The 26,428-nt window shown below is 47.2% G+C and overlaps 3 protein-coding genes across 19 annotated transcripts in view; 1 reads left to right on the top strand and 2 right to left on the bottom strand.

Annotated features, from left to right (window-relative positions):
* The window catches only part of LOC130160996 (NACHT, LRR and PYD domains-containing protein 12-like), a 347,054-nt gene that overhangs the window by 97,130 nt on the left and 223,496 nt on the right, over positions 1–26,428 (top strand). The window lies entirely within an intron of this gene.
* LOC130161013 (uncharacterized) lies at positions 192–3,113 on the bottom strand. Of its 2 annotated transcripts, XM_056363928.1 has the most exons (4): positions 3,030–3,113; positions 2,007–2,183; positions 1,151–1,364; positions 192–993 (listed from the first exon to the last, which is right to left on the bottom strand). In XM_056363928.1, exons 1-4 carry the CDS (start codon positions 3,079–3,081, stop codon positions 462–464), a joined length of 975 nt encoding a protein of 324 aa, XP_056219903.1. In that variant the 5' UTR covers positions 3,082–3,113; the 3' UTR covers positions 192–461. The 2 variants fall into 2 exon arrangements, with proteins under 2 accessions (XP_056219903.1, XP_056219901.1); XM_056363926.1 differs by lacking the exon at positions 3,030–3,113 and having other exon boundaries at positions 2,007–2,293.
* Positions 4,839–25,541, bottom strand: LOC130160997 (NACHT, LRR and PYD domains-containing protein 12-like). 13 transcript variants are annotated; one of them, XM_056363892.1, is made up of 15 exons: positions 25,395–25,470; positions 25,159–25,233; positions 24,581–24,727; positions 24,159–24,278; positions 22,627–22,847; positions 20,537–22,397; positions 19,195–19,368; positions 18,121–18,294; positions 11,223–11,396; positions 10,291–10,464; positions 9,586–9,759; positions 8,773–8,946; positions 8,021–8,194; positions 7,344–7,517; positions 4,839–6,593 (listed from the first exon to the last, which is right to left on the bottom strand). In XM_056363892.1, the coding sequence occupies exons 3-15, from the start codon at positions 24,706–24,708 to the stop codon at positions 6,365–6,367; spliced, it is 3,951 nt and encodes a 1,316-aa protein (XP_056219867.1). In that variant the 5' UTR covers positions 24,709–24,727; positions 25,159–25,233; positions 25,395–25,470; the 3' UTR covers positions 4,839–6,364. The 13 variants fall into 13 exon arrangements, with proteins under 13 accessions (XP_056219867.1, XP_056219858.1, XP_056219854.1 ...); XM_056363883.1 differs by lacking the exons at positions 8,021–8,194; positions 8,773–8,946 and having other exon boundaries at positions 4,839–5,446; positions 6,417–6,593; positions 25,395–25,467; XM_056363879.1 differs by lacking the exons at positions 8,021–8,194; positions 8,773–8,946 and having other exon boundaries at positions 25,395–25,468.

Raw genomic sequence — 26,428 nt, 5'->3', positions numbered from 1 at the left:
ATAAAAGACACACTGCAACCGAGAGTGATAAAAATGAATCAATAAAATAAAAGACAGACTCAAACTTATTGTGTAATTGCATTTTTTTATAATATTTTTTATATAATTTGAATAGAAAATAAGCATGATGATGAACTTTACATGAAGATGCTGATACACTTAAATGAAGAAATAAACAGTGTACAGACTCATCAGCTTTTGAATTCCTTTAATAAAGCAGCTGCTTTACAATGAAACCATTAACGTCATAACTTCACACCTGACAATGAATCAGTGAAAATAAACAGAAGTCTGATCCTGGCCTGATAAACTGACGTCTCGTTTCTTCTGAGCGAGTGATTTGAACTGAGAGGAAAGATGGAGAGACTGTAAATTAACATCTGGGTCATGAAAGAAAGAAGGAAACTGGTTTTGCAGCAGCTGAACATGAACTTGCATCATGAAATAAACTGTGAAATCTCTCAGAAGGACGAGTACATCCCCAGCCTCCTGGCCGCCTCAGAGATCCTCGGCGCCTTCCTGCTGGGGAACGGGTAGTAGTTCTGGTTCTGGTGAACCCCCGAGGACGAGCCCACCCCCCCTACACTCAGCTGTCTGGTAAACCTGAGGGCAGCAGGGGCCGAGAACTTCCTGGAGCCCCTCCCCGCTGGGGTGTTGCTGGTCTGCAGGAAGTCGTTATTGGTTTTTACATCTGCAGACCGGTTCTCCTTCAGGTCTTGGTGTAGGTCGGTGTTGGAGCTGCTGGGGGAGCAGGTGACGGAGGCGACGGGGGTGGAGCTTTCATCAGAGCTGGTCAGAGAACCGGGGGCCGAACTCTCCTGAGAATCATCAGGAGGATCTTCTCTGGATCCGTCACTGGGATTCTGCTCCGAAGCATCGAGGGGTCTGGTGACAGAAAAGTGGACTGGATCCGCCCCGGAACCACTGACTCCTCTGGATCTGTCAGAGGATCCAGAGTCTGGATCGGAGCCGGAGGAAGAAGATGATGAACACCTGTAAACAAAACCGTCAGTCAGAGGGCGGGGTCATAAAGATTACCTGTTAAACCAGGCTTATCTCAGCCTATCGCAGTTAGTTTTCCTGCTCTTGAATATTTCACCAGGCTGTGGAGGTGATTTCAATCCCATGATGCAAATCTTTAACCTCTGACCTGGAGGAACCAGTGACGCTGCTGTTTGTTGTTTCTGGGGAGGAGGCCGGCAGCCGGACGGTGACACCGGGGCAGGAGCGCCGGTGGAGGTCCAGATGGACGCGCCAAGGGTCGTAGGTCAATGGGTCGGGGTCGAAGGTTACGGCAGGCGGAGGTGATGCCAATCCCTGAGTGACAGGGACGACGCTGACGGCCCCGGACAGCTCCTCTGAGACTGTAGAGACACACAGTGGTTAAACAGTGAGAAGAGAGGGTGATGAAGACGGAGGGAGGGAGGGAGGGAGGGAGGGAGGGAGAGGGGATCATTTATTGTTCTGCTGATACCGTCATTTTCACTAGGTTGTCAGAACATGGTTCATTAGCTTCTTCACAGCTGTAAATACAGTTAGAATGAAACAACTGTCAGTACAACACAGATTCATTATTTAAAACTGTTTTTATCAGTTTACTGTAGAAAACAGAATCAGAATCTATAACTACAGTAAGGTCTGTGCTTCCTGTTTGGAAATAATCAATAATCAATCTCAAATCGTTTAAGATCTACATCTTAAGTTTATAAACCTACTGAATGATCTGAATACTTCCTCTTCCTCAAACTATCCGGTGGGGAGCTTCAATGTCACGCCTGTCTAATGTGCCTTTATTTTGAAAGCAGCAACAGGAAGTGTTGGTTTAACAGACTTTAACTCGTCACGATCCTGAACGGAGAAATAAACTTTGGAAATTTTCTCTCCCAAACCAGTTTTTTTCTCTCTACAAGCTCGATTATCTCCTGCTTTTATTTCTAAAACAAATCTGTTTCCGGTCACCGCCACGAGTCTGACTCTCAGCAGGTAAACAAACAACTTCCGCTCACCTGTCCTGAACAGAAGCAGCTGGGTTTGTCTCCTCTGTGTCTCTCTGCTGCTCCTGTACTGTTCTCTGAGCAGAGAGACATCCATGTTCCTCCTGCTCTCCTCTTCCTCTCCTGCTCCCTCCTCCTCCTCCTCCTCCTCCTCCTCCTCCCGGGCCAGCAGCTCCTTCCTCCTGACCCCTGCGGGAGAGCAGACCAACAGCTCTGACATGTACAGTAAGTGTTGGTCCTGCTCCAGGTGACAGGTGTCTTTCCTCATTCAGTGACTTCACTTCCTGAACAAATCAAATCTGGGTCTGTCCTCCTGTAAGACACGCCCACAGCTCGTCTGTGCAGCAGGTTGTTATGACATCACAGCTGGGTTTTGTTGCTAGGCGACATCTAGTGGTCGTGGTAATGATGACAGGAGCGAAGGGAAAAGTGTCGGTGACGTAGAATAAAGAGAGACACGTCAGGTTATGTTGTAACCATGACAACAAAGACCGTCTAATGTTGAGGAAACATTCAGTTTACACAAACCACCATCCCCTCCTAAACCCAACCAGGACATGGCCGTTATTATAGTAACCATGGCAACCGAGGTCAGGTACGTCTACCGCCATTAACAACTCCTCCAACCTAAACCAGCACCGACCCTCAGATGCGTCTCCTGAAACAGGCGGACCGTAACCTCGGTTGTCATGGTTACAGTAATAACGAACAGTCATCAATAACAGAAACAAACATGGGAATCGAACACAATCAATCAATCAATCAATCAATCAATCAATCATCTGGACTCTGTGGAATCATAAATATAATGTGTCTCTGACTCACTGAACATTAGATTCAAACAAACATCATTTGACACATCTGGAACCACATCTGTAACTCTGTTTTTGTTACGAGTGAAACAGCTGCTTCTTCTCACCTGCACCAGCTGATGTGACATCTGTGTGACACGTACCTGACAACCATGTGACCCTCAGGTGAACTCATTGGTGTGTGTGTGTGTGTGTGTGTGTGTGTGCGTGCGTGTGATTTTACCCTCCAGCAGCTTCCCGCCGGGACTCACACAGCAGCAACAGGAGCAGGACATCCTGTTGGCCTCGGCAGCGACACACCTGCCGCAGGTGCTTTTATTCCCCCGTCAGTGAACCCAGCATCCAGCTCCTGCACCATATGGACTTGACGGTGCGTTCAAAACCCCTCAAAAAGCTCCGACAAGCCAGAACCGGCCCCTAAAGTCCCGCAGAACGCATCCAGGTTGTGCGGAAACTGCACGGAAGACGAATTAAATCTCGAGCTTTGATTAAAATTAGTAGAAAAACGCGGCAGACACGTTTCTGTGGCGTCACCGTGTCAGACAGGAAGCACACAGACCTGCAGTGCTCTGACTTTGATTGGTGAGTAAACAGTGAAGGACAAGGTGTTGACCTTTCTGTTCACACAGTCACATCAGCTGGTTTGACGTGAAGAACAAACAGCTGTTCAGACTGAGCTTCAGCCCTGAGTTTATACCAGGTGTGTTCACAGGTTCACACCTTAGTGAACTGAATCTGTCTTTAGATTTAGATTTAGGAAACTGAAATGATGTTTTCCACTTAAGTCCGACACCTGAGGTTGAATTTCTCCTTAGCTGAGGGAGTTACTTCAGGGTGTTACACAGAATGATGTAGTTTCCTTAGTTGAGGAAAAACATGAAGGTATTTGCAGAAATCAAAAAGATTTTACAGTGATAAATTGTAGTTTCCATGGAGACTGTTTGTTTTTTCAGACAAGTCGAAGTTCAGATACAATCAGAAGAACCTTTAGTTTTATTCCTTAGTTTGGTTGCTAAGCTCTGAACTGACTTTAAGGGATTTCTCAAGTATGAGACTAAGATCAGGAGAAAACCTTAAATACTTAAGTGAACATTTCAGGGAAAGCTTGAGAAGATTTAAGGTGTTTTGTGAAACTGCTTTAATATAGTGAAACCTTCACTCTGACTGCAGGAACATCTGAAGAGCAGTAAAGCGGTTTTATTCTCTGGTTTCAGCTTCTCTGCCATTTTATTTATGTTTTACATTTCACAGAGTAAAGAAGAAAAAATCAATTAATCAGTTAAACAATGGGCAGATTGATCTGAAACTAATCGTTAGTTGCAGCCCTGAACTCGTGTGAGAGCTCAACTTTAACAAACACCTACAGGATGATTAGTTCTGATTCCTGTGTGAACATGTTTGAACATCTGTATGAACATCTGTGTGAACATGTTTGAACGTCTGTGAACATCTGTATGAACATCTGTGTGAACATCTTCACTGTGTGAACATGTTTGAACGTCTGTGAACATCTGTGTGAACATGTTTGAACGTCTGTGAACATCTGTATGAACATCTCTGTGAACATCTGTATGAACATCTGTGTGAACATCTTCACTGTGTGAACATCTGTGTGAACATGTTTGAACGTCTGTGAACATCTGTATGAACATCTGTGTGAACATCTGTATGAACATCTGTATGAACATCTGTGTGAACATCTGTATGAACATCTGTATGAACATCTGTGTGAACGTCTTCACTGGTCAAAGCCGTCGTCGAGCCTTGAAAATGCAAACAGTAAGTCAGTTACTGTAGTTTGTCAGCAGGTGGCGCTGCAGCACCTGAACACTCAGACATGTTGCTCTGGTCCGGTGTGACCTCACTTCCTGAGGATATCATAATCTCCGACGTCCCTTCAGAATAAAACTCCAGAGGAAGAACTGTGTTGGGAATCCTCCTGTGTTTAGGTTTCCTTCAGTGACACCGTGATCCAGAACAAACAGGAGCTCAGCTCACTCTCATCAGCACGAGTCATCTGCTGCATGGCAACTACATCACTAACAGATTTATTACACATTGATTTGAATATTTCACACAGAAAAGGAGGAACTCAGAGAGTTTGAGGGAGCACGAGGAGGAAACGAGAAACAGGTGTGTGAATCCACGTGGAGAGAGTTTGAACATCAGCAGAGAAAATACAGGAGCTGACATGGAACCATCTGTGAACATGGCTCTGTCACATGAGGTGAGAATCGAACGCGGTACAAACACTTTGATGGACAGGTTGTTAGTGTTCATACTTTAAGTCTCACAGTAGTTTAGATAGAGAAGAAAGAATCAAAGCTACCAATTCACTTGTTATAATTTTTCCAGTCGAGCTAAAGAAGTAAATGAGAATATTATCAACACTCCACTGTTCACATTGGTGCTTGTTGAGTCGACTGATGTCTGAGGGGCAGGATGAGTTGGATATGACTGTTCTCAGACCACAGAGAGAGTGACCTCAGCTTTTCTCTAACTTATGTTCACCACAAAAATATTTTGGTGCCAAACGGCTGCAAGTGAAGAAATCCAGGTGGAGGGGGGAGGAGTCTCAGTTTGTCTGCAGAGACTGTAGAAGGACAAAGCAGAGACGCACACGATCATCACCACTCCCATCTGTGGAGAGAAGAAGAACAGAGGAGATAAACGAGTGTTTACAGAGAGTCACTTCATCAGCTGTCAGTCAGTGATGCAGCAGGGACTTCAGTCCTGTTCAGTCCAGATGTGCAGCAGCTGTGTAGCGTAGCCTGCTTCCTCTCAGCTCTCATGTTAACGTGTTGGAGTGAACACTGAGCTGGAGGCTCACACACCTGCAGAGACTTTTAGCATCAAGTCTGTTGACTCTGCACATTTCCCTCAGTCCACAGTGGAAACAAACTGCTGAGTCATGAAGGTTCATCACTGCTCCAACAGCTCAGTGATGGATTCACTGTCCTGACATTTAAACACAGAGTCTCTGTGTGTTGATGAACATCTGGTCTGTTCCTCACACATCACCTGACAGAGAATCATGGAGGCTGTCACTGGAAACATCTGGCAGAGGGACAGATATACAGATGTGCTCACTGGACTTCAGCAGAGCTTCTGTCTGTATAAAGATCACATGATCACAAAACGTCACGATGCTTCTCTGAAAGAAGAGTCAGCTCCATCAGACTGATCTCAGAGCTGTGACAGAGATCAAACTGATCAGGTCTTGAGTTGTGAAATGAGAGAACAAACTGTCTCAGATCAGATGTGACAGTTTGATGAATGAGGACACTGTCTCTGTTCCTCTGTGAGGCTGTCAGCTGTAGTCAGCTTCACTTCCTGTAGACATCAACTCAACAACAACAGTCGTCTTCACATCCACTCAGACACATGATCACGACGAGCTTCTGGCCGCTCTGATTGGCCGACTGTTCTCTCTCTCTGTCTCTCTGTCCAATCCTGACGCCTGTCACCGTTCTCCTCTCACAGCTTCACTGAGGGAAGCAGCTGCTGAGAAGGTTGGAGGTTTCCAGGAAACACTGGCTCTTTGCTCCGACACTGTGTTTAGTACAATATGATGGAAGCAGCAAGGACTGACTCCGCCCCTTTTACTGACCTCAGAGTCTCCAGTCGACAGTCTGGACTCTCCTTAAGATCACGCAGCTGCTTCACATCTGGATCCTGCAGGTCCCAGTTGTCACTCAGGTCCAGGTGTCTCAGGTGGGAGGGGTTGGACTTCAGAGCTGAGGTCAGAGAAGAACAGCTGATCTCTGACAACCTGCAGCTGATCAACCTGAATAAAGAATAAAAGATGAGAGTTTAGAGACAAAGGTGAAGGTCCCCCCCCTTTCCCTCCCTCTCTCTCTCTCCCCCCTCCCTCCCTCACCCCCTCCTTCTCTTCGCCCGCCTCCCTCTCTCTCCCCCTCCCTCCATCTCCCCCTCTCTCTCCCCCTCCCTCCCTCCTACTCTGCCCCCCCCCTCTCTCCCCCCTCTCTCCATCTCCCACTCCCTCTCTCTCTCCCTCCCTCCAACTCTCCCTCTCTCTCTCCCTCCCACTCTCTTTCTCCCCCACTCCCTCCCTCTCTCTCCCCCACGCACCCCCTCTCTCTCCCCCTCCCTCCCACTCTTTCTCCCCCACCCCCCACTCTCTATCTCACCCACTCCCTCCCTCACCCCCTCCCTCCCACTCTCTTTCTTCCCCACTCCCCCCCTCATCCCCCCTTTCTCCCCCACTCCCTCCCTCTCTCTCTCCCCCACCCCCTCTCTCTCCCCCTCCCTCCCACTCTTTCTCCCCCACCCCCCACTCATCCCCTCCCTCCCACTCTCTTTCTCCCCCACTCCCCCCTCCCTCCCTCTCTCCCCCAGTCTCTCCCCCCCCGCCTCACCCCCCCCCCCTCTAATCCAGAGAGCTTCATTAACAGTGTAAATGTTAAAAAGCTGAAGAGGATTTTAGCTCATGAATATGAACCTGTCTGCAGGTTAGAGTCAACACAACTTTAACATCAGATTAATCTGAGCACAGAAATAAAACATGGAGTCTGACCTCAGAGTCTCCAGTCCACAGTCTGGACTCTCCAGAAAACCACACAGCTGCTTCACATCTGGATCCTGCAGGTAGTTGTAGCTCAGGTCCAGTTCTCTCAGGTGGGAGGGGTTGGACTTCAGAGCTGAGGTCAGAGAAGAACAGCTGATCTCTGACAACCTGCAGCTGATCAACCTGAATAAAGAATAAAAGATGAGAGTTTAGAGACAAAGGTGAAGGTCTCTCTCCCCCTCCCTCACCCCCCCCCTCTCCCCCTCTTTCTCCCCCTCCCTCCTACTCTGTTCCCCCCACTCCCTCTCTCTCCCTCTCTCTCTCCCTCCCACTCTTTCTCCCCCACTCCCTCCCTCATCCCCCCTTTCTCCCCCACTCCCTCCCTCACCCCCTCCCTCCCACTCTCTTTCTCCCCCACTCCCCCCTCTCCCCCTCCCTCCCACTCTCTTTCTTCCCCACTTCCCCCCCTCCTCCTCCCCTCCCTCACCCCCACTCCCTCCCTCCCTCACCCCTTCCCTCCCACTACCCCCCCCCCCCCTCTAATCCAGAGAGCTTCATTAACAGTGTAAATGTTAAAAAGCTGAAGAGGATTTTAGCTCATGAATATGAACCTGTCTGCAGGTTAGAGTCAACACAACTTTAACATCAGATTAATCTGAGCACAGAAATAAAACATGGAGTCTGACCTCAGAGTCTCCAGTCCACAGTCTGGACTCTCCAGAAAACCACACAGCTGCTTCACACCTGGATCCTGCAGCTTGTTGTCACTCAGGTCCAGTTCTCTCAGGTGGGAGGGGTTGGACTTCAGAGCTGAGGCCAGAGAAGAACAGCTGATCTCTGACAAACTGCAGTTCATCAACCTGAATAAAGAATAAAAGATGAGAGTTTAGAGACAAAGGTGAAGGTCCCTCTCTCTCTCTCTCCCTCACCCCCCTCTCTCCCTCCCTCCGACCACCCCCCCCCACTCTTTCTCCCCCACTTCCTCCCTCACCCCCTCCCTCCCACTCTCTTTCTCCCCCACTCCCCCCTCTCTTTCTCCCCCACTTCCTCCCTCACCCCCTCTCCCCTCCCTCCCACTATCTTTCTCCCCCCTCCCCCCTCTCTTTCTCCCCCACTTCCTCCCTCACCCCCTCTCCCCCTCCCTCCCACTATATTTCTCCCCCCTCCCACTCTTTCTCCCCCACCCCACCCTCTCCCCCCACTCCCCCCTCTCTCTCTCCCTCTCTCTCTCTCTCTCTCCCCCTCCCTCCCTCTCTCCCCCAGTCCCCCCCCCCCCCCAGTCCCCCCCCCCCTAATCCAGAGAGCTTCATTAACAGTGTAAATGTTAAAAAGCTGAAGAGGATTTTAGCTCATGAATATGAACCTGTCTGCAGGTTAGAGTCAACACAACTTTAACATCAGATTAATCTGAGCACAGAAATAAAACATGGAGTCTGACCTCAGAGTCTCCAGTCCACAGTCTGGACTCTCCAGAAAACCACACAGCTGCTTCACACCTGGATCCTTCAGGTTGTTGTGACTCAGGTCCAGTTCTCTCAGGTGGGAGGGGTTGGACTTCAGAGCTGAGGCCAGAGAAGAACAGCTGATCTCTGACAACCTGCAGCGACTCAACCTGAATAAAGAATAAAAGATGAGAGTTTAGAGACAAAGGTGAAGGTCTCTCTCCCTCCCTCCCTCCTCCTCTTTCTCCCCCACTTCCGCCCTCACCCCCTCCCTCCCACTCTCTTTCTCCCCCACTCTCACCCTACCAATCTCTTTCTTCCCCACTTCCTCCCTCCCTCTCTCTCCCCCTCCCTCCTACTCTGTTTCCCCCCCTCCCTCCCCCACTCCCTCTCTCACCCCCTCTCTCCCTCCCTCTTTCTCTCTGTCTCCCCCCTCCCCCCCTCTCTCCCTCACCCCCCCCTCTCTCCCCCTCCCTCCCTCCCCCACTCCCCCCCTCTCTCCCTCTCCCATTCTCTTTCTCCCTCACCCCCCCACTCCCCCCTCTATTTCTCCCTCCCTCCCTCCCACTCTCTTCCCCCCCTCTCCCCCCACTCTCCCCCCCCTCCCTCCCCCACCCCCCCCTCTCTCTCCCCTTCCCTCCCTCACTCTCCCCCCCCCCCCTCTAATCCAGAGAGCTTCATTAACAGTGTAAATGTTAAAAAGCTGAAGAGGATTTTAGCTCATGAATATGAACCTGTCTGCAGGTTAGAGTCAACACAACTTTAACATCAGATTAATCTGAGCACAGAAATAAAACATGGAGTCTGACCTCAGAGTCTCCAGTCCACAGTCTGGACTCTCCAGAAAACCACACAGCTGCTTCACATCTGGATCCTGCAGGTCGTTGTTACTCAGGTCCAGTTCTCTCAGGTGGGAGGGGTTGGACTTCAGAGCTGAGGCCAGAGAAGAACAGCTGATCTCTGACAAACTGCAGCCACTCAACCTGAATAAAGAATAAAAGATGAGAGTTTAGAGACAAAGGTGAAGGTCCTCTGTCTTTCTCCCCCTTTCCCTCCCCCTCTCTCTCTCCCCCTCTCTCCCCCCTCCCTCCATCTCCCACCCCCTCTCCCTCCCTCTTTCTCTCTGTCTCCCCCCTCCCCCACCCCCCCTCTCTCCCCCTCCCTCCCTCCCCCACCCCCCCTCTCTCCCCCTCCCTCCCCCCCCTCTCTCCCTCTCCCATTCTCTTTCTCCTTCACCCCCCCACTCCCCCCTCTATTTCTCCCTCCCCTCCCTCCCACTCTCTTCCCCCCCTCTCCCCCCACTCTCCCCCCCCTCCCTCCACCCCCCCCCCTCTCTCCCCTTCCCTCCCTCACTCTCTCCCCCCCCTCTAATCCAGAGAGCTTCATTAACAGTGTAAATGTTAAAAAGCTGAAGAGGATTTTAGCTCATGAATATGAACCTGTCTGCAGGTTAGAGTCAACACAACTTTAACATCAGATTAATCTGAGCACAGAAATAAAACATGGAGTCTGACCTCAGAGTCTCCAGTCCACAGTCTGGACTCTCCAGAAAACCACACAGCTGCTTCACACCTGGATCCTGCCGGTCGTTGTTACTCAGGTCCAGTTCTCTCAGGTGGGAGGGGTTGGACTTCAGAGCTGAGGCCAGAGAAGAACAGCTGATCTCTGACAACCTGCAGCGACTCAACCTGAATAAAGAATAAAAGATGAGAGTTTAGAGACAAAGGTGAAGGTCTCTCTCCCCCTCCCTCACTCTCTCTCTCTCCCATTCTCTTTCTCCCTCACCCCCCCACTCCCCCCTCTATTTCTCCCTCCCCTCCCTCCCACTCTCTTCCCCCCCTCTCCCCCCACTCTCTCCCCCCCTCCCTCCATCCCCCCCCCCTCTCTCCCCTTCCCTCCCTCACTCTCTTCCCCCCTCCCTCACCCCTCCCTCCTACTCTCTTTCTCCCTCACCACCCCCTCTCTTTCTCCCTCCCACTCTTTCTCCCCCACTCCCTCCCCTCCCTCCCACTCTCTTCCCCCCTCCCTCCCACTATCTTTCTCCCCCCTCCCCCTCCCACTCTCTTTCTCCCCCACCCCACCCTCTCTTTCTCCCCCACTCCCCCCTCTCTTTCTCCCCCACTCCCCCCTCTCCCTCCCTCCCACTCTCTTTCTTCCCCACTTCCTCCCCCCCCTCCCCCTCCCACTCTCTTTCTCCCCCCTCCCTCCCTCTCCTCCTCCCCCCTCCCTCCCTCTCTCCCCCAGTTTCTCCCTCACCCCCCCCTCTCTCTCCCCTTCCCTCCCTCACTCCCCCCCCCCCTCATCACCTTTCAGCCATTGAACAGTGTAAATGTTAAAAAGCTGAAGAGGATTTTAGCTCATGAATATGAACCTGTCTGCAGGTTAGAGTCAACACAACTTTAACATCAGATTAATCTGAGCACAGAAATAAAACATGGAGTCTGACCTCAGAGTCTCCAGTCCACAGTCTGGACTCTCCAGAAAACCACACAGCTGCTTCACATCTGGATCCTGCAGGTTGTTTCCACTCAGGTCCAGTTCTCTCAGGTGGGAGGGGTTGGACTTCAGAGCTGAGGCCAGAGAAGAACAGCTGATCTCTGACAACCTGCAGAACCTCAACCTGAATAAAGAATAAAAGATGAGAGTTTAGAGACAAAGGTGAAGGTCTCTCCCTCTGTCCCCCTCCCTCCCTCACCCCCTCCCTCCCTCACCCCTCCCTCCCCCCCTCTCTCCTACTCTCTTCCCCCCTTCCCTCTCTGTCTCCCCCCTCCCTCCCACTCTCTTTTTCCCCCACTCCCCCTCCCTTTCGCCCCCACTCCCTCCCTCACCCCCACCTCACCCCCCTCCCTCCCACTCTCTTTCGCCCCCACTCCCTCCCTCACCCCCACCTCACCCCCCTCCCTCGCCCCCACCTCACCCCCTCCCTCCCACTCTCTTTCTCCCCCACTCCCTCCATCTCCCCCCTCCCTCCCTCACTCTCTTCCCCCCTCCCTCTCTCTCCCACTTCCTCCCTCACCCCCCTCTCTGTCTCCCCCCTCCCTCCCTCACCCCCCTCTCCCCCTCCCTCCCTCACCCCCCTCCCTCCCACTCTCTCTCCCCCACTTCCTCCCTCACCCCCCTCTCCCCCTCCCTTTCTCCCCCACTCCCTCCCACTCTCTTTCTCCCTCACCCCCCTCTCTCTCCCCCCTCTCTCCTACTCTCTTCCCCCCTTCCCTCTCTGTCTCCCCCCTCCCTCCCACTCTCTTTTTCCCCCACTCCCCCTCCCTCCCTCACCCCCCTCCCTCGCCCCCACCTCACCCCCCTCCCTCGCCCCCACCTCACCCCCTCCCTCCCACTCCCTCCCCCCTCCATCTCCCCCCTCCCTCCCACTCCCTCCCCCCTCCATCTCCCTCCCTCTCCCCCCCCTCCCTCTCTCTCCCACTTCCTCCCTCACCCCCCTCTCTCCCACTCTCTCTCCACCACTTCCTCCCTCACCCCCCTCTCCCCCTCCCTTTCTCCCCCACTCCCTCCCACTCTCTTTCTCCCTCACCCCCCTCTCCCCATCCATCCCACTCTCTTTCTCCCCCACTCCCTCCCTCACCCCCTCCCTCCCACTCTCTTTCTCCCCCGCTCCCTCCCTCACCCCCCCTCCCACTCTCTCTCTCTCTCGCACTGTAACGCCAACTGGGCTGAGAACATGTGCGCGTTGCTTAAGGAAATACGCGACTTTAGGGCTGAAAATAAAGCGGATCTACAAAGCCTCAAAGAAGAACTCAAGGAAGATGTGAAAAAACAACTCAAAGATCTCAAGCAGGAAATTTATCAAAAACTTTCTGCCAACTCCGCCCGGATCCAGGCCCATGAAACGAGGCTGGATGAAGCAGAAACACGGATCAACGATACCGAGCCGGCTAACACGGCTGTGAAGGAGGCCCTCACTAAGTCCTTGGAGAGACAGAAAGCCATGCAAGAAAAGTTGACAGATCTGGAAGGACGGTCCAGGCGGAACAACATCCGCATCTACGGCGTGCCCGAGGGGAAAGAAGGAAACTCCCTGTCTGACTTTGTGGAGCAACTTCTGAAAAGAGAACTGACAGTGGACACTAACTTACATATCCAGCGCCCACAGAGCTCTAGCTCGCAAACCAGAGCGGAACCAGCCACCCAGGTCAATAGTGGTAAATCTTCTGGAGTTTAATACCAAAGAAACAGTACTGAAAAAAGCCTGAGGACAGAAAATAATGATAGAAGGGCGACGCCTGTTGTTCCACCATGATTATGCCACGGAGGTCATTCAGAAGTGCAAAGCATACACGGGGATAAAGAGACTTTTGAAAGAGAAAGGAATCTGTTTCCAGACTCCGCTGGACAAGATGCGCATACACTGGGACTCGGGAACACGCACTTAGGAGAGTGCACGAGACGCAGCGCGGGAACTGAGGAAGAGAGGTTACTCGGTGGAGATACCAGGCTGCGGCGCCGCGGACCCGAACCGGGAGATGGAGCAGCTTCTTCGGGCCCCGACGTGGCAGCGAGTCGGAGAGAGAGACACCGAAGACACTGCGCGCAGTGAGCGGACATCCTCCAACTAATCTTCATTCTTCATTTTGTCACGGTATGTGAAACTCTCTCGGCCCCATAATGAAACCAGCTATGAGAAATTAATGTTTAAATGAATATTACATCACGCCCGCCCGTGATTTGTGCTTTAAATCGTTATTCATGGCAAAAAAAAAAAGTGTATGTGTGTGTGTGTGTGTATATATATATATATATATATATATATATATATATATATATATATCTGCACGTCATCCTTGAGCTTATTACGTTTATATATCATGAATAACAACAGACAAAAAATATGACTCTATTCCAACTCTGAGAGATGTCTCTTTTTTCTCCCTTTTCAGTTCAAATAGGAGAGTTTGGTAGGGCAGTTATTTAATTTAATTTATTTATACATTTATTTACATATTTGATATAATTTTCCTACTTATTTTTATTTTTTTTTTACACTGGTATATGGGCCTAAATATTTAAGACTGATGTTGGAGACTTCATTTGGAATACAAAATAAATGCTATCGGATGACGTTGGACTATTAGGATGTGTGAAATGACAGGTTTCACCCCTAGTGAGGGGCCCTCCTGGAGGAGGATCTCCCCTCTGCCTACCAACGGGGACCCAGGGTGGCGAAGAATCACCCTAACTTGGGAGTTAACTGTTTTTTCTTTGTTTCTTTCAGTTAGCACGCGTTGTCCAGATGTTCAGGTCAGTGCAGTTCTAAGTTGTCTGGAGGTTAATGAATGTAACACGGGATCGGATCATTTTAATGCCATATAACAATATAAAACTGGTGTCACTTAATGTAAATGGGATGAATAATCCAGTTAAGAGGAGCAAGGTCCTGGCTAAACTGAAAAAAGAAAAGGCTCAAGTCCTATTTCTACAAGAAACCCACCTGCCTCAACAAGAACATGAAAAACTAAAACGCTTTGGTTTCAGGAACATATTTTATAGTTCCTACAAGCCTAGCCAGAAGAGGGGAGTGGCTATCCTTATCACAAATGCAGTCCAATTTGAATGTGTTAAAGAAGTAAGGGACAAAGAAGGGAGATTTGTATTAATCAAAGGAAAACTAGAAAACAGAATGGTGACACTGATCAATGTTTACGCCCCCCCAGAGAGTACCAAAGGTTTTTTCAAAACCCTATTTGACACTATTGCTATAGAAACTGAAGGAGTCTTGATATGTGGAGGGGACTAAAATGATGTCATGAACCATAACTTGGATACAACAAGCTCTAAAGGAAGCAAGAAGCATCTAACCAAGTTTATTAATACAGCAGTGCAGGAAATGGGACTAATTGATGTGTGGAGAGAACTCCACCCACTAGAAAGGGATTATAACCACTATTCAGTACCACATTCTGTCTACTCCAGAATTGACTACTTTTTAATTAATACAAGTGAAAGCCACAGGGTCACAGAGTGTGAAATCGGGGTGGCGGATATATCAGACCACAGTGGGATCAGCTTGACAATACACTTGAATAAAAGAAAAGTAAATACTGCATGGAGGCTAAATGTGGGCATCCTGAATAACAAGGCAAATGTGGAACAGATAAGAGAAGAAATAAAAAGGTATATAGAAGAGAACGATAATGGAGAGGTAAACCCTGCAATACTGTGGGACGGTATGAAGGCAGTTATTCGTGGAAAACTAATCGCTTTGACAACATCACAAAAGAAAGCTCGGTTAGCTATATATAAACACAAAGTAGAAAAACTACAAGAATTAGAGAAGAAACATAAAAATACAGAAAATCAGTCTGTACTACAACAAATAAAGAAGGCAAGGGAAGAGATAAATGAGATACTCAGGACAGATATAGAAAAGAGGGCAAGGTTTGTAAAGCAGACCTACTATGAATCAGGCCCAAAAGCAACATGACTTTTAGCTAGACGCCTGCGGAAACAGCTGGCCATTAACACAATTCATAAAATAAGGAACCCTCAAACCAACCAATTAACACATGAACCAGAGGAAATAGAAAGAATATTTGAAGAATATTACAAGAAACTTTATTCTAAACCACTATCCGCCGATGAAAAAACAATTAGAAGTTTTCTTGACTCACTTGACTTGCCATCTATTGGTGAGACACAGAATGACACTATTATGTCGCAACTTACAGTTAAGGAGCTGGAAGCTGCAATTAGCAGGTTAAAAGCTAGTAAATCACCAGGCAGCGATGGGTTTCCATCGGAACGGTATAAGGCCTTTCGAAAGGAGCTAACACCCTTGCTTCTGTCCTGCTTTAACTGGACTCTTAAAGAGGGCAGGGCCCCCCCATCGTGGAAAGAAGCAATTATTACCGTACTACCTGAAGAAAGCAAAGATAAAGAAGAATGCAAAAACTATAGGACGATTTCACCTTTAAATGTAGACTACAAACTATTTACATCAATTATTTGCAAAAGATTTGAGACCCTCATACCGGACTTGATTGATGAAGACCAAACCGGGTTTATTAAAGGACGCCAAACACATGATAATATTAGAAGAACCCTCCATATCTTAGACAACGCCCCAAAAAGCGGTGCAAGTACGGTTCTGGTTAGTGTGGATGCCGAATAGGCATTTGATAGTGTTAGTTGGTCATTCTTGTATGAGGTTCTAAAGAGATTTGGCCTCAATGAAAACGTAATCCGATATATTAAAACTATTTATCAAGAGCCCACAGCTAGGATCAGAGTAAACGGAAGCCTGTCAAATACGATTCAGTTGGAGAGGGGGACAAGACAAGGTTGCTGTCTGTCACCTACCCTCTTCGCTTTATATGTTGAGCCTTTAGCGCAGGCAATAAGGCAGAGTGAGGAACTGCAGGGTGTCAGTGTAGGGGGGACAGAACACATCATTGGCCTTTTTGCGGATGATGTCATTATTTTCCTTGAACAGCCGGACAGATGTTTCCCACACCTAATGTCTCTACTGGAAACGTATGAATACTACTCAGGATATAAACTGAAAATATCAAAAACTCAAATTCTCTCGTTGAATTATTCATCATCCCGACAAATAAGAGATGCATATAATTTGAAATGGAATTCTAAAACAATGAAGTATCTTGGTGTAACTTTGACTAAAACACTTACCGACATGTTGGAAAACAACTATAGTGAAACTGAAAGAAACATACAAAGGGACATTGAAAGGTGGTCTACCCTTCCGTTGGACTTCAGTGCTAGAATACAGACGGTCAAAATGAATATTCTACCTAAATTGTTATATTTATTTCAAGCTCTGCCAATTAATATCCCCCAAAACAAATGTATAGCCTGGGACAAGATGATCTCTAGATTCATTTGGAATAGAAAAAAACCAAGAATAAAATTCACGACCCTCCAACTACCTGAAAGTAAGGGTGGAATGGCCTTGCCTGACCTTAAAGAATATTTTTATGCTGCTCAACTCAGGCCTCTGGCCTGTTGGTGTAGACCTGACTACGAGTCTAAATGGCAGGAAATGGAAAGGGAAACACAGAGTTATCAGACCCAGATATTGGTGGGGGATAAACATCTGGTAGGTGCTTTGAGACATGCTATGAACCCAATAGTCGCATTCACACTAGAAATATGGAGGGTTGTAATAAGAAAATACAAACTCAAGAGGAATATATGCACACTGAGGTGGTTCACGTACGATTCAAAATCTATACCAGGGACGCACGATCCAGTATTCAAAGAATGGACACAAAAGGGAATGACAGCAATGTGTACGGTTTCAGAAGGTGGGGAACTTCTAAGCTTCCAAGAGCTAAAGACAAAGTACGGCCTCGAAAACAAAGACTTCTATAGATACATGCAGTTAAGAGATTATTACACAAAAGAGATAAGGCCAGTTGCAACTATAAACAAGGTGATTGGAGTCATTATGGATTCATACAAACAGAAGGGGTCTCGGCCCATCTCTGCCTTTTACCGAGCTCTGGGAGAGAGCAGGGGGGAATCAACCCTCTATATAAAAGCAAAATGGGAAGCAGAACTAAAGATCCAAATACAAGAGGAGGAATGGTACCACATGTGCCAGACACAATGTACATCTACATATTCATTAATATGGAGGGAGTTCTGCTGGAAAAATCTAACTCGCTATTTTATAACACCAAAAATAAAATCTAGGCAACTCGCCACACAACAAAACTGCTGGAGACTGTGCGGGAATGTGGAGGCAGACCGTGCACACATCTTCTGGAACTGTACAAAAATGAAGATATACTGGCAAAATGTTAATTTAGTGGTAAAAAATGTTCTGGGATATGAAATCCCAAATACTTGCCCAGTGATGTATCTTGGGAATATTGGAAAGGTTGTAACGAGAGAAGATCTGTACTTGACTAAAGTGTTACTCGCAGCAAGTAAAAAAGCAGTCACAAGAAACTGGCTCAATGTAAATGCCCCGAAACAGGAACAGTGGTTGGAAATTGTCCAGGAAATCTATGTTATGGAAAAATTGACATATCTTTTAAGGATCAAAGAGAATGTATTTGAAAAGAACTGGGAAAGATGGAAGACTTACATGAGACGTGACACCAACTGAACAAATGCCGAATGGAACAGTGGACTGAATAGAGGATCATCTCCAGACAGTTTGTTAATGTTACTATTCTAATCTGTAACTTGTTTGCTGTATTGTTTTGTCTATTTACATGTGAAAACTCAATAAAAATTTAAGTTATAAAAAAGAAAAAAGCTGAAGAGGATTTTAGCTCATGAATATGAACCTGTCTGCAGGTTAGAGTCAACACAACTTTAACATCAGATTAATCTGAGCACAGAAATAAAACATGGAGTCTGACCTCAGAGTCTCCAGTCCACAGTCTGGACTCCTCAGAAAATACCACAGCTGCTTCACATCTGGATCCTTCAGGTCGTTGTGACTCAGGTCCAGGTGTCTCAGGTGGGAGGGGTTGGACTTCAGAGCTGAGGCCAGAGAAGAACAGCTGATCTCTGACAAACTGCAGCCACTCAACCTGAATAAAGAACAAAAGATGGAGATAAAATCATTGATAATCAATCAGATATGTTCTAATCAATGATCTTCTCTTTAAAAGGAGCAGAGTGACTTTGTCCTTCTGTTGTTGTGGATCATCATCATGTCACATCTACTCACATCATCCACATGTCAGAACAACATTCACACACCTGTTCATGTCAACACACATTCATCCGCTGCTGCTGACCTCAGTACAGTCTGTCAATACAGAATCAATATCTGATCGGACGTGTTGGACTCAGAGCAGTTCATTATCTAACGTATCACATGACCTTCTTCTTCCTGTGTTGGTGGCTCAGCAGGTTCATGTTTGATGTTTGTGTCTTGAACAGTCACATGTCACATTGTGATGACGAGGTGTTGTGGCAGTGATCCTTCCTGCTCCACACTGACTGTGAAGTCTCTTCCTAACACAGCTACTGTCACAATGACGTGATGAGTTCATGTGAAGCTGAATGAAGCTTCAGAGTCTGAGTCACACAGATCCAGAGTCAGTCCACAGAGTCCCTGTTTAGTACTAAATGTCCTCTGTGAGTTCCTGTCCCTCCATGACTGAATCACTGTTATTAGAGCCCAGATTTACCACTAATACTCAACCATCATGATCATTCTCTTTCTCTCCCCAGTTTCTCTCCTCTCCACCCAACCGGTCGAGGCAGACCCCCCCCCCCCCAGCCTCATCAGTCCTGACTTCATCTTCACTGATGGACAACATGAACCGCAGGAAGCTGAAAAACCGTCAAACATTTCCCCGTCATGACTCGACTTCTGCCGGCCTCTAAATAAACCCTGCTCCTGTCTTTATGTCTGATCCTGAACTGCAGTTAGTGATATTAATTATCTACAAACCCACAACAGCTCCAGTCAGTGAACTGACCTCAGAGTCTCCAGTCCACAGTTTGGACTCTCCAGTCCAGCAGACAGGATCCTCACTCCTGAATCCTGCAGCCTGGTGTCACTCAGGTCCAGGTGTCTCAGGTGGGAGGGGTTGGACTTCAGAGCTGAGGCCACGACTTCACAGTGAGTCTCTGAGAGTCCACAACCAGCAAACCTGTAATGACACGTTCATTACACAGAGTCATTATGTAAGAGGACACTTCATATTGACTTCAAGCATGTGATGATCAAACAGTTTGACACGTCCTGTGTTGATCCATATTCTCTCTTCATCACTGGTTCAGTTCATCTGATCTCACTGTGTTTGACAGGAAACAATCATTCTCATCAGTCTCTCTCACACCTGCAGAGTTTCAATCCTCTTTCAGGTGAAGAGAGAAGATGTGGTCACAGTCAGTCTTCCATAATGTCCACAGTCTGTCAGTGAGATCTGATCCATGTGGTCTCCACAAAGTTCCCATGAGGCCATGTTGATTAGAAAACACTGTTTTAAAGTGACAGCAGGATATTTCCACTGAGTTCAGCTCAGTGAACAATGACAGGTGGTAAAGATGATCTGAGTTTGATACCTGCTGCTGTCAGCGTCACCATCATCAGCTCGGTACAGATGAACACATCAGCTGATCACACCTGTTTAATATTTCTATTATTTCATATGAAGACGTGCGTCTCAGATGACTGAGTGAAGTTTTCACTCTTTTTCAGCACAAAAACACAAAGTGATAAAGTTGAATTAATGTCACCAGAAAGATGTTATCAGTCTGTAGGATCTCCATCTCCAGACTCATGGAAATGCTTTTTAACTATTCCATTAGAGAAACAATAACAACAGGAACTCATCAAGATTTCACCAATGAATTCATGAATCCAGAAACAGACGAGATTACTACGTATTTTATTAACTGATATTTAGATTCTAATAATTTACAGATGAATATGAATCCATCAATAAATGTCAAATTAAAAAGAGGTTTAGAAAAAACATTAAAACAAATACATCATTTAAAATGAGATAAAAAGCTGCTGTGATAAAACCTCGACCAGTTCTTCACTTGTTTGATCAGGTTTTCCTTCGTCTCCATCACCCAGAGGAAGATGAATCAATCATTAGACATAAACACAATAACTGTTCATTAACTTGACAACTATAAACATAACTGAAACATCAATATTCAGCATTTGAAATAGCTCAAGAACTTCTGTGACAAAATACAACCGACACAGTGAAACTTTATTTTAAGAAGAAGAATTTTATAGTTTTTATCTGAAAAACTTCACAACTAATCTCCATAATGATTCATGATCATCACATGTGGACTCACCGAGCCTTCCTGCAGTTCCTCACAGCTGGGATCAGTCTCTGTCGTCCCTCCTCTGATGTGTTGAACTTCTCCAGGTCCAACTCATCCAGAACCTCCTCTGACATCTGCAGCATGTAGGCCAGAGCTGAGCAGTGGATCACAGAGAGTTTCTTCTCTGATCTGTTCTCTGACTTCAGGAACTCTTGGATCTCCTGATGAACTGAGTGATCCTTCATCTCCACCAGACAGTGGAAGATGTTGATGCTTCTGTCAGGAGAGATATCATAAGTGTTCATCTTCTTCAGGTTGGTGATGGCTCTCTGGATGGTTTCTGGACTGTTCTCTGTCTGACCCAGCAGACCTCCTAAGAGTCTCTGGTTGGACTCCAGAGAGAGGCCATGAAGGAAGCGAACAAACAGGTCCAGGTGACCGTTTCTACTTTCAAGAGATTTCTCCATGGCTGCCATCAGAAACTTATCCAGGGTTAAATCAACATGTTTCCACAGGAAGTTCTCCAGGACCTCTGTCTTCCTGTTGGTGTAACAGTGGAACATGTAGACTGCAGCCAGAAACTCCTGAACGCTCAGATGAACAAAGCAATAGACTGTTTTCTGGAAGATCACACTCTCTCTTCTGAAGATCTCAGTACAAAGTCCTGAGTACACCGAGGCCTCTGTGACATCAAGACCACACTGCTCCAGGTCTTCTTGGTAGAACATGATGTTTCCTTTCTCCAGATGTTCAAACGCCAGCCTCCCCAGCTTCAGAAGAACTTCCCCGTCAGCCTCCGTCAGCTCCTGTGGACTCGTCTCACGTCCCTCATGGTACTTGTTCTTCTTCCTCTGTGTCTGAACCAGCAGGAAGTGTGAGAACAGGTCAGTCAGGGTCTGGGGCAGCTCTCCTCTCTGGTCTGTGGTCAACATGTGCTCCAGAACTGTAGCAGTGATCCAGCAGAAGACTGGGACTTGACACATGATGTGGAGGCTCCTGGACGTCTTGATGTGTGAGATGATTCTGCTGGACAGCTCTTCATCACTGGATCTCCTCCTGAAGTACTCCTCCTTCTGGGCGTCAGTGAAGCCTCGTACTTCTGTTACCCTGTCCACACATGTAGGAGGGATCTGATTGGCCGCCGCAGGTCTGGAAGTTATCCAGACGAGAGCCGAGGGAAGCAGATTCCCCCTGATGAGGTTTGTCAGCAGCACGTTGACTGATGACTCCTGTGTGACATCACACACAGACTTCCTGTTGTTGAAATCCAGTGACAGTCTGCTTTCATCCAGGCCGTCAAAGATGAACAGAACTTTACAGACAGCGAGCTGCTCTGCTGTGACCTTCTGTAATGTTGGATGGAAAACATGGAGCAGCCTGAGAAGACTGTACCGCTGATGTCTGATCAGGTTCAGCTCCCTGAACGAAAGCAGAACCAGCAGACCGACATCTTGGTTCTCCAAGCCCTCTGCCCAGTCCAGAGAGAACTTCTGCACCGAGAAGGTTTTTCCAACGCCAGCGACACCGTTGGTCAGAACCACTCTGATGGGTCTCTGCTGGTCAGGTAAGACTTTAGAGACGTCTTCTCTCTGCTGGACAGGTAAAGCTTTAGAGATCCGGCGTCTCTGCTGGTCAGGTAAGACTTTAAAGATGTCGTGGCACCTGATTGGAGCGTCATGGAGGGTCTCCATCTTGGAAGTTGTCTCCAGCTGCCTCACCTCATGTTGGGTATTAACCTCTTCACTCTGTCCCTCTGTGATGTAGAGCTCAGTGTAGATCCTGTTGAGGAGGGTTCCACTTCCTGTTCCATCAGTTCCTTCAGTCACATGTTCACATCTGCTCCTCAGACTGATCTTATGTTGATGTAAAACCTCCTGCAGACCACTATCTGCTGAAAGAGAAGAGACAACGTCAGACTGAAGAAACAGAATCTGAGAGTCTGATGATTATTTTCATCAGCTGCAGAAAAACTAAAGACAAACAAAGAAAAGGTTTTAATGTTGTGGTATTTATAATCATCTTAAAGGTCGATGCTGTGTGATGTAACAAATGACTCTGTATAAAACAACAGGTCCTAGTTTCAGAAATGATGACATCATCATACAGATGTTCAGTCTCACTTTGTTCAGTGCTGGTCTGACTGGCTGTCTGCAGTCCAGGTCTTGTTCTGGGTCTTTGTCCACACTGGGGACAGGAGGAGTCTCCTGAAGAACCAGACTGGTCCCAGTATGAGGTGATGCACTGTCTGCAGAACCAGTGTCCACAGCTGGTAGAGACTGGATCCTTCAGGACGTCCTGACACAGAGCACAGCTGGACACAGAGACATGGCTCCTCCTCTTCCTGTGAAGACATTTCTTTATCACTACAATACTTTGTTGATTGTTGTTGTAAAATATCCAGATGTGTCCAACATTGTCCAGAAGCTCTGATGGCGTCAAAGCTCCAGCAGCAGCTGCAGTAAATAGAGGAACTTTATGAGACTGATGCATTTCGGCTCGAGGGCTTCATCAGGGTCATTGATCTGATGAAGGCCTCGAGCTGAATGCTTCTGTTTCCTGCAGCTGTTGCTGGAGGTTTGACCTCTCTGGACTTTTTCCTCTCTCTGTGCACCTTGGACGTAGATGAAGTCGTGACAGAAACTTTACTTTGTTTCATGAAGCTCTGATGGTCACAGAGAAAGTGCAGCTTCTTTTCTGTTTGAATTCAACATTCAGTCTGAATTAAAATTATTCATTTCAACACTAATCAACTGTTTCCTCTTCGGGGCGCCTCGGCGGCTCACCTGCTCCAGAGCGAACCGTTAACACTGAGTCCTAACTGCAGTGGCCCAGGCTCCAGTCTGAGCTGTGGCCCTTTCCTGCGTCACTTCCTCTCTCTCACTGTGGCTGTCAAAATAAAGGCCCAACAGGCCCAAAAAATAACTTCAAGAACTTGTTTTCCCATCTGGCTGTCTGATTAAACATGTAGTGATGGGCTGTAGCTTGCTATCAATACTAATGAAAGACTTCCTGCAGCTCCTTCACAGTAAAAGCCTCTGTTAAGACTGAGCTGATCATGTCCTTGATGTTTTACATCAGTTTGTGCAGCTCAGCTTGGGTCAGTGAGGTTTGCACTGAGATTAGAAGTGGTCTGAAGAGTGATGGGCGAGCAGGAGTCTCAGACACACAGCGTGTAACAGATGTGTCTGAGGTGCACATCTGGACAGCTGTCTTTCCTGTACATCGTTCCCTTCATGTTTTCTGTCACTCTCTACTGTCAAGGATCAAATAACAGCATCAGTGGAGAAGTTGTCTGAATCTACACCTGAACATCTTCTGCCCTTCTTTGTCCAGATTACTTTACTATGTGAGGAACAAGATATAACGGAGAGGATCCAGACTCAAAGGTCCACTTACTAATGATTCAGAGCTTTCAGATTTTATAGACACTTCATCATGATACATGAATATTTTCTAAGTTTCATTTTTGAGCTTCTCAGTTGTTTTATTAGAGAAACACAATCAATAGATTCTTGTTATAAAACCCACAAGATCCATTTCAGTTTGTAGTTTCAGGTGGTTTCTGCAGTAACTGCATCATTAATATAAATCTATTAGAAAATCATTTCTTCATCTTCCATCAGGTCAGTTTACAGTAGAAACAGTGTCTTACTGTGTGTGTGAAGGTCCAGGTTCATTCCTGAAGTACAGAGGAAGCTCTCTGGACCGGTCACTCTTCATAGACCAACAGCTGGGGACTGGAGACTCTGCTCTCTGTCTGTAGGACTCACCTCTGCAACACAAACATGTTTCATTCATATTATTTCAGTATTGTTCTTGTTCTCACCCTCTCCTCAGGTACAGACCTGTTACAGCACCAGTGGAAGAGGGTTCAACATCAGGGCAAAGACAAATGAATATTTTCTGAAGGTGTAAATTCTGACATGGAGGTTCTGAGTTGTTCTGCTACAGAAAGACCATCAGTAGATTCTGGTGAGGAAACCCAAGATCCAACTTAGTTTAAAATGGAATCAGCTTTAATGGTTCATCGTCATGAATATAAATCTATTAGAAACAGTAGAAACAGTGTCTTACTGTGTGTGTGAAGGTCCAGGTTCATTACTGAAGTTTAGAGGATTATCTCTGGACCGGTCACTCTTCATAGACCAACAGCTGGAGACTGGAGACTCTGCTCCGTCCTCGTCTTCCTCCAGACCACTCATCTTCTGGACTTCAGTCAGTCTGAGAGGGAAACCAGTAACACTGACTGTGAGATCACACACACACACACACACACACACACAGACACACACACTCTCACACACACACTCACACACACACACACACTCTCACACACACACTCACACACACACACACACAGACACACACACACACTCACACACACACACACACACACACACACACACACACACACTCACACACACACACTCACACAGACACACACACACACAGACTCACTCACACACACACACACACACACTCACACACACACTCACACACACAGACACACACACACACACACACACACAGACACTCACAGACACACACACACACACACAGACACACACTCACTCACACACACACACACACACACACACACACACACACACACACACACACTGTACTGTATAATAAAGTAAATAGTATAAAACCTGGTCAGTGTTCTTGGGTTAGTTGTAGCTTGTGAATATTCAACGTTTTGTCGCAGACGAATCAAACGGTTGATTCTGACGGAGATAACCGGAAGTACCACCTCATGTTATTTCCTGCTTTCCTCAGTGTCTTTGTTTGGACAAAAGTTCATTCTGACTCGTCTTCCCGCCACAGAGAGAAAACTGACTCTGACACTTTGACAGTAAAATAAGAGTAATGTTGTTTTACCGCTCACCTGCCTCAGACTTCAGCTTCCCTCCTTCTGCTCCGGCGATTCAAAATGGAGTCTGAACTTTCACTTTCACTTTTACCCGCCGAGTCTTACAGGAAGTCACGTGTCTGTGTGTGTGTGTGTGTGTGCGAGCGTGTGTGTGTGTCTGTGTGTGCGAGCGTGTGTGTGTGTCTGTGTGCTTGTTATCCACAAGTTAGAAGGTCTCCCATAATTAATTTTTCTACTGTCTTTTTTGTAATAAGATATATTTGTGGTTCTAAGAACCTCACACACACACACACACACACACACACACACACACACACACACACACACACACACACACACACACTTTTCATTCAAGGTATCATCACTTCATCTGTAACAGCTGGTGGCAGCTCCCGCACCAGACACCGTGTATTACCACCCAGATGAGCTGAGACTGCAGACGGAGACAATCTCAGTCCCGGGAGAATCCAGCAGCTGAAATGTGAATGTTGAGTTCAGTCATGGGCGTGGCCACGCATCCTTTGGGGAGGGGGGTCGTGCCCCCCCCCCCCCAATACTGGGAAAATACCAATCTGCCCCCCCAATATTATGTATAAATATGTTAAATATTTCATCCTTTTATGAACCCTGGCTGCTCTCTTGTTATTTCCGATTTATTTTCAATTTATTTCCGTTTGTTAAGGAAAACAAAAGTGTGTGACCACCCCCCTCCCGATTGTACACTTGGTTGCGCCCATGTAAACACCGGCTCCGTGTGAAGCGCCGGCTCCACACGACTGAGGGAGAAGTTGGTCCGACGTTGCCCAAAAAGCGGGAAAAGCAGGACATACGAAATTTTTTTTTAGACAGTAAGCAACTAGAGAGCTAAAGAGGAGTGATGTTTCATAATATGAAGCTAGTACCAACGATGTCATGATAGCCTGTCACAATTTGGGCTAAATAACAAGCTAGGCTAATTCTGGTGGGGGAAAAACTTTAAATGTTAATTCAGATGGTCAATATATAAAAATCATAGAATTGTGGGAAATGCACTTAAAAAAAAATATATT

Source organism: Seriola aureovittata, chromosome 20, assembly GCF_021018895.1.
Source record: "Seriola aureovittata isolate HTS-2021-v1 ecotype China chromosome 20, ASM2101889v1, whole genome shotgun sequence".
Lineage (NCBI taxonomy): Eukaryota > Metazoa > Chordata > Actinopteri > Carangiformes > Carangidae > Seriola > Seriola aureovittata.
Note: the sequence above shows the minus strand (reverse complement) of the source record. Positions and strands in the feature narration are given on the sequence as shown.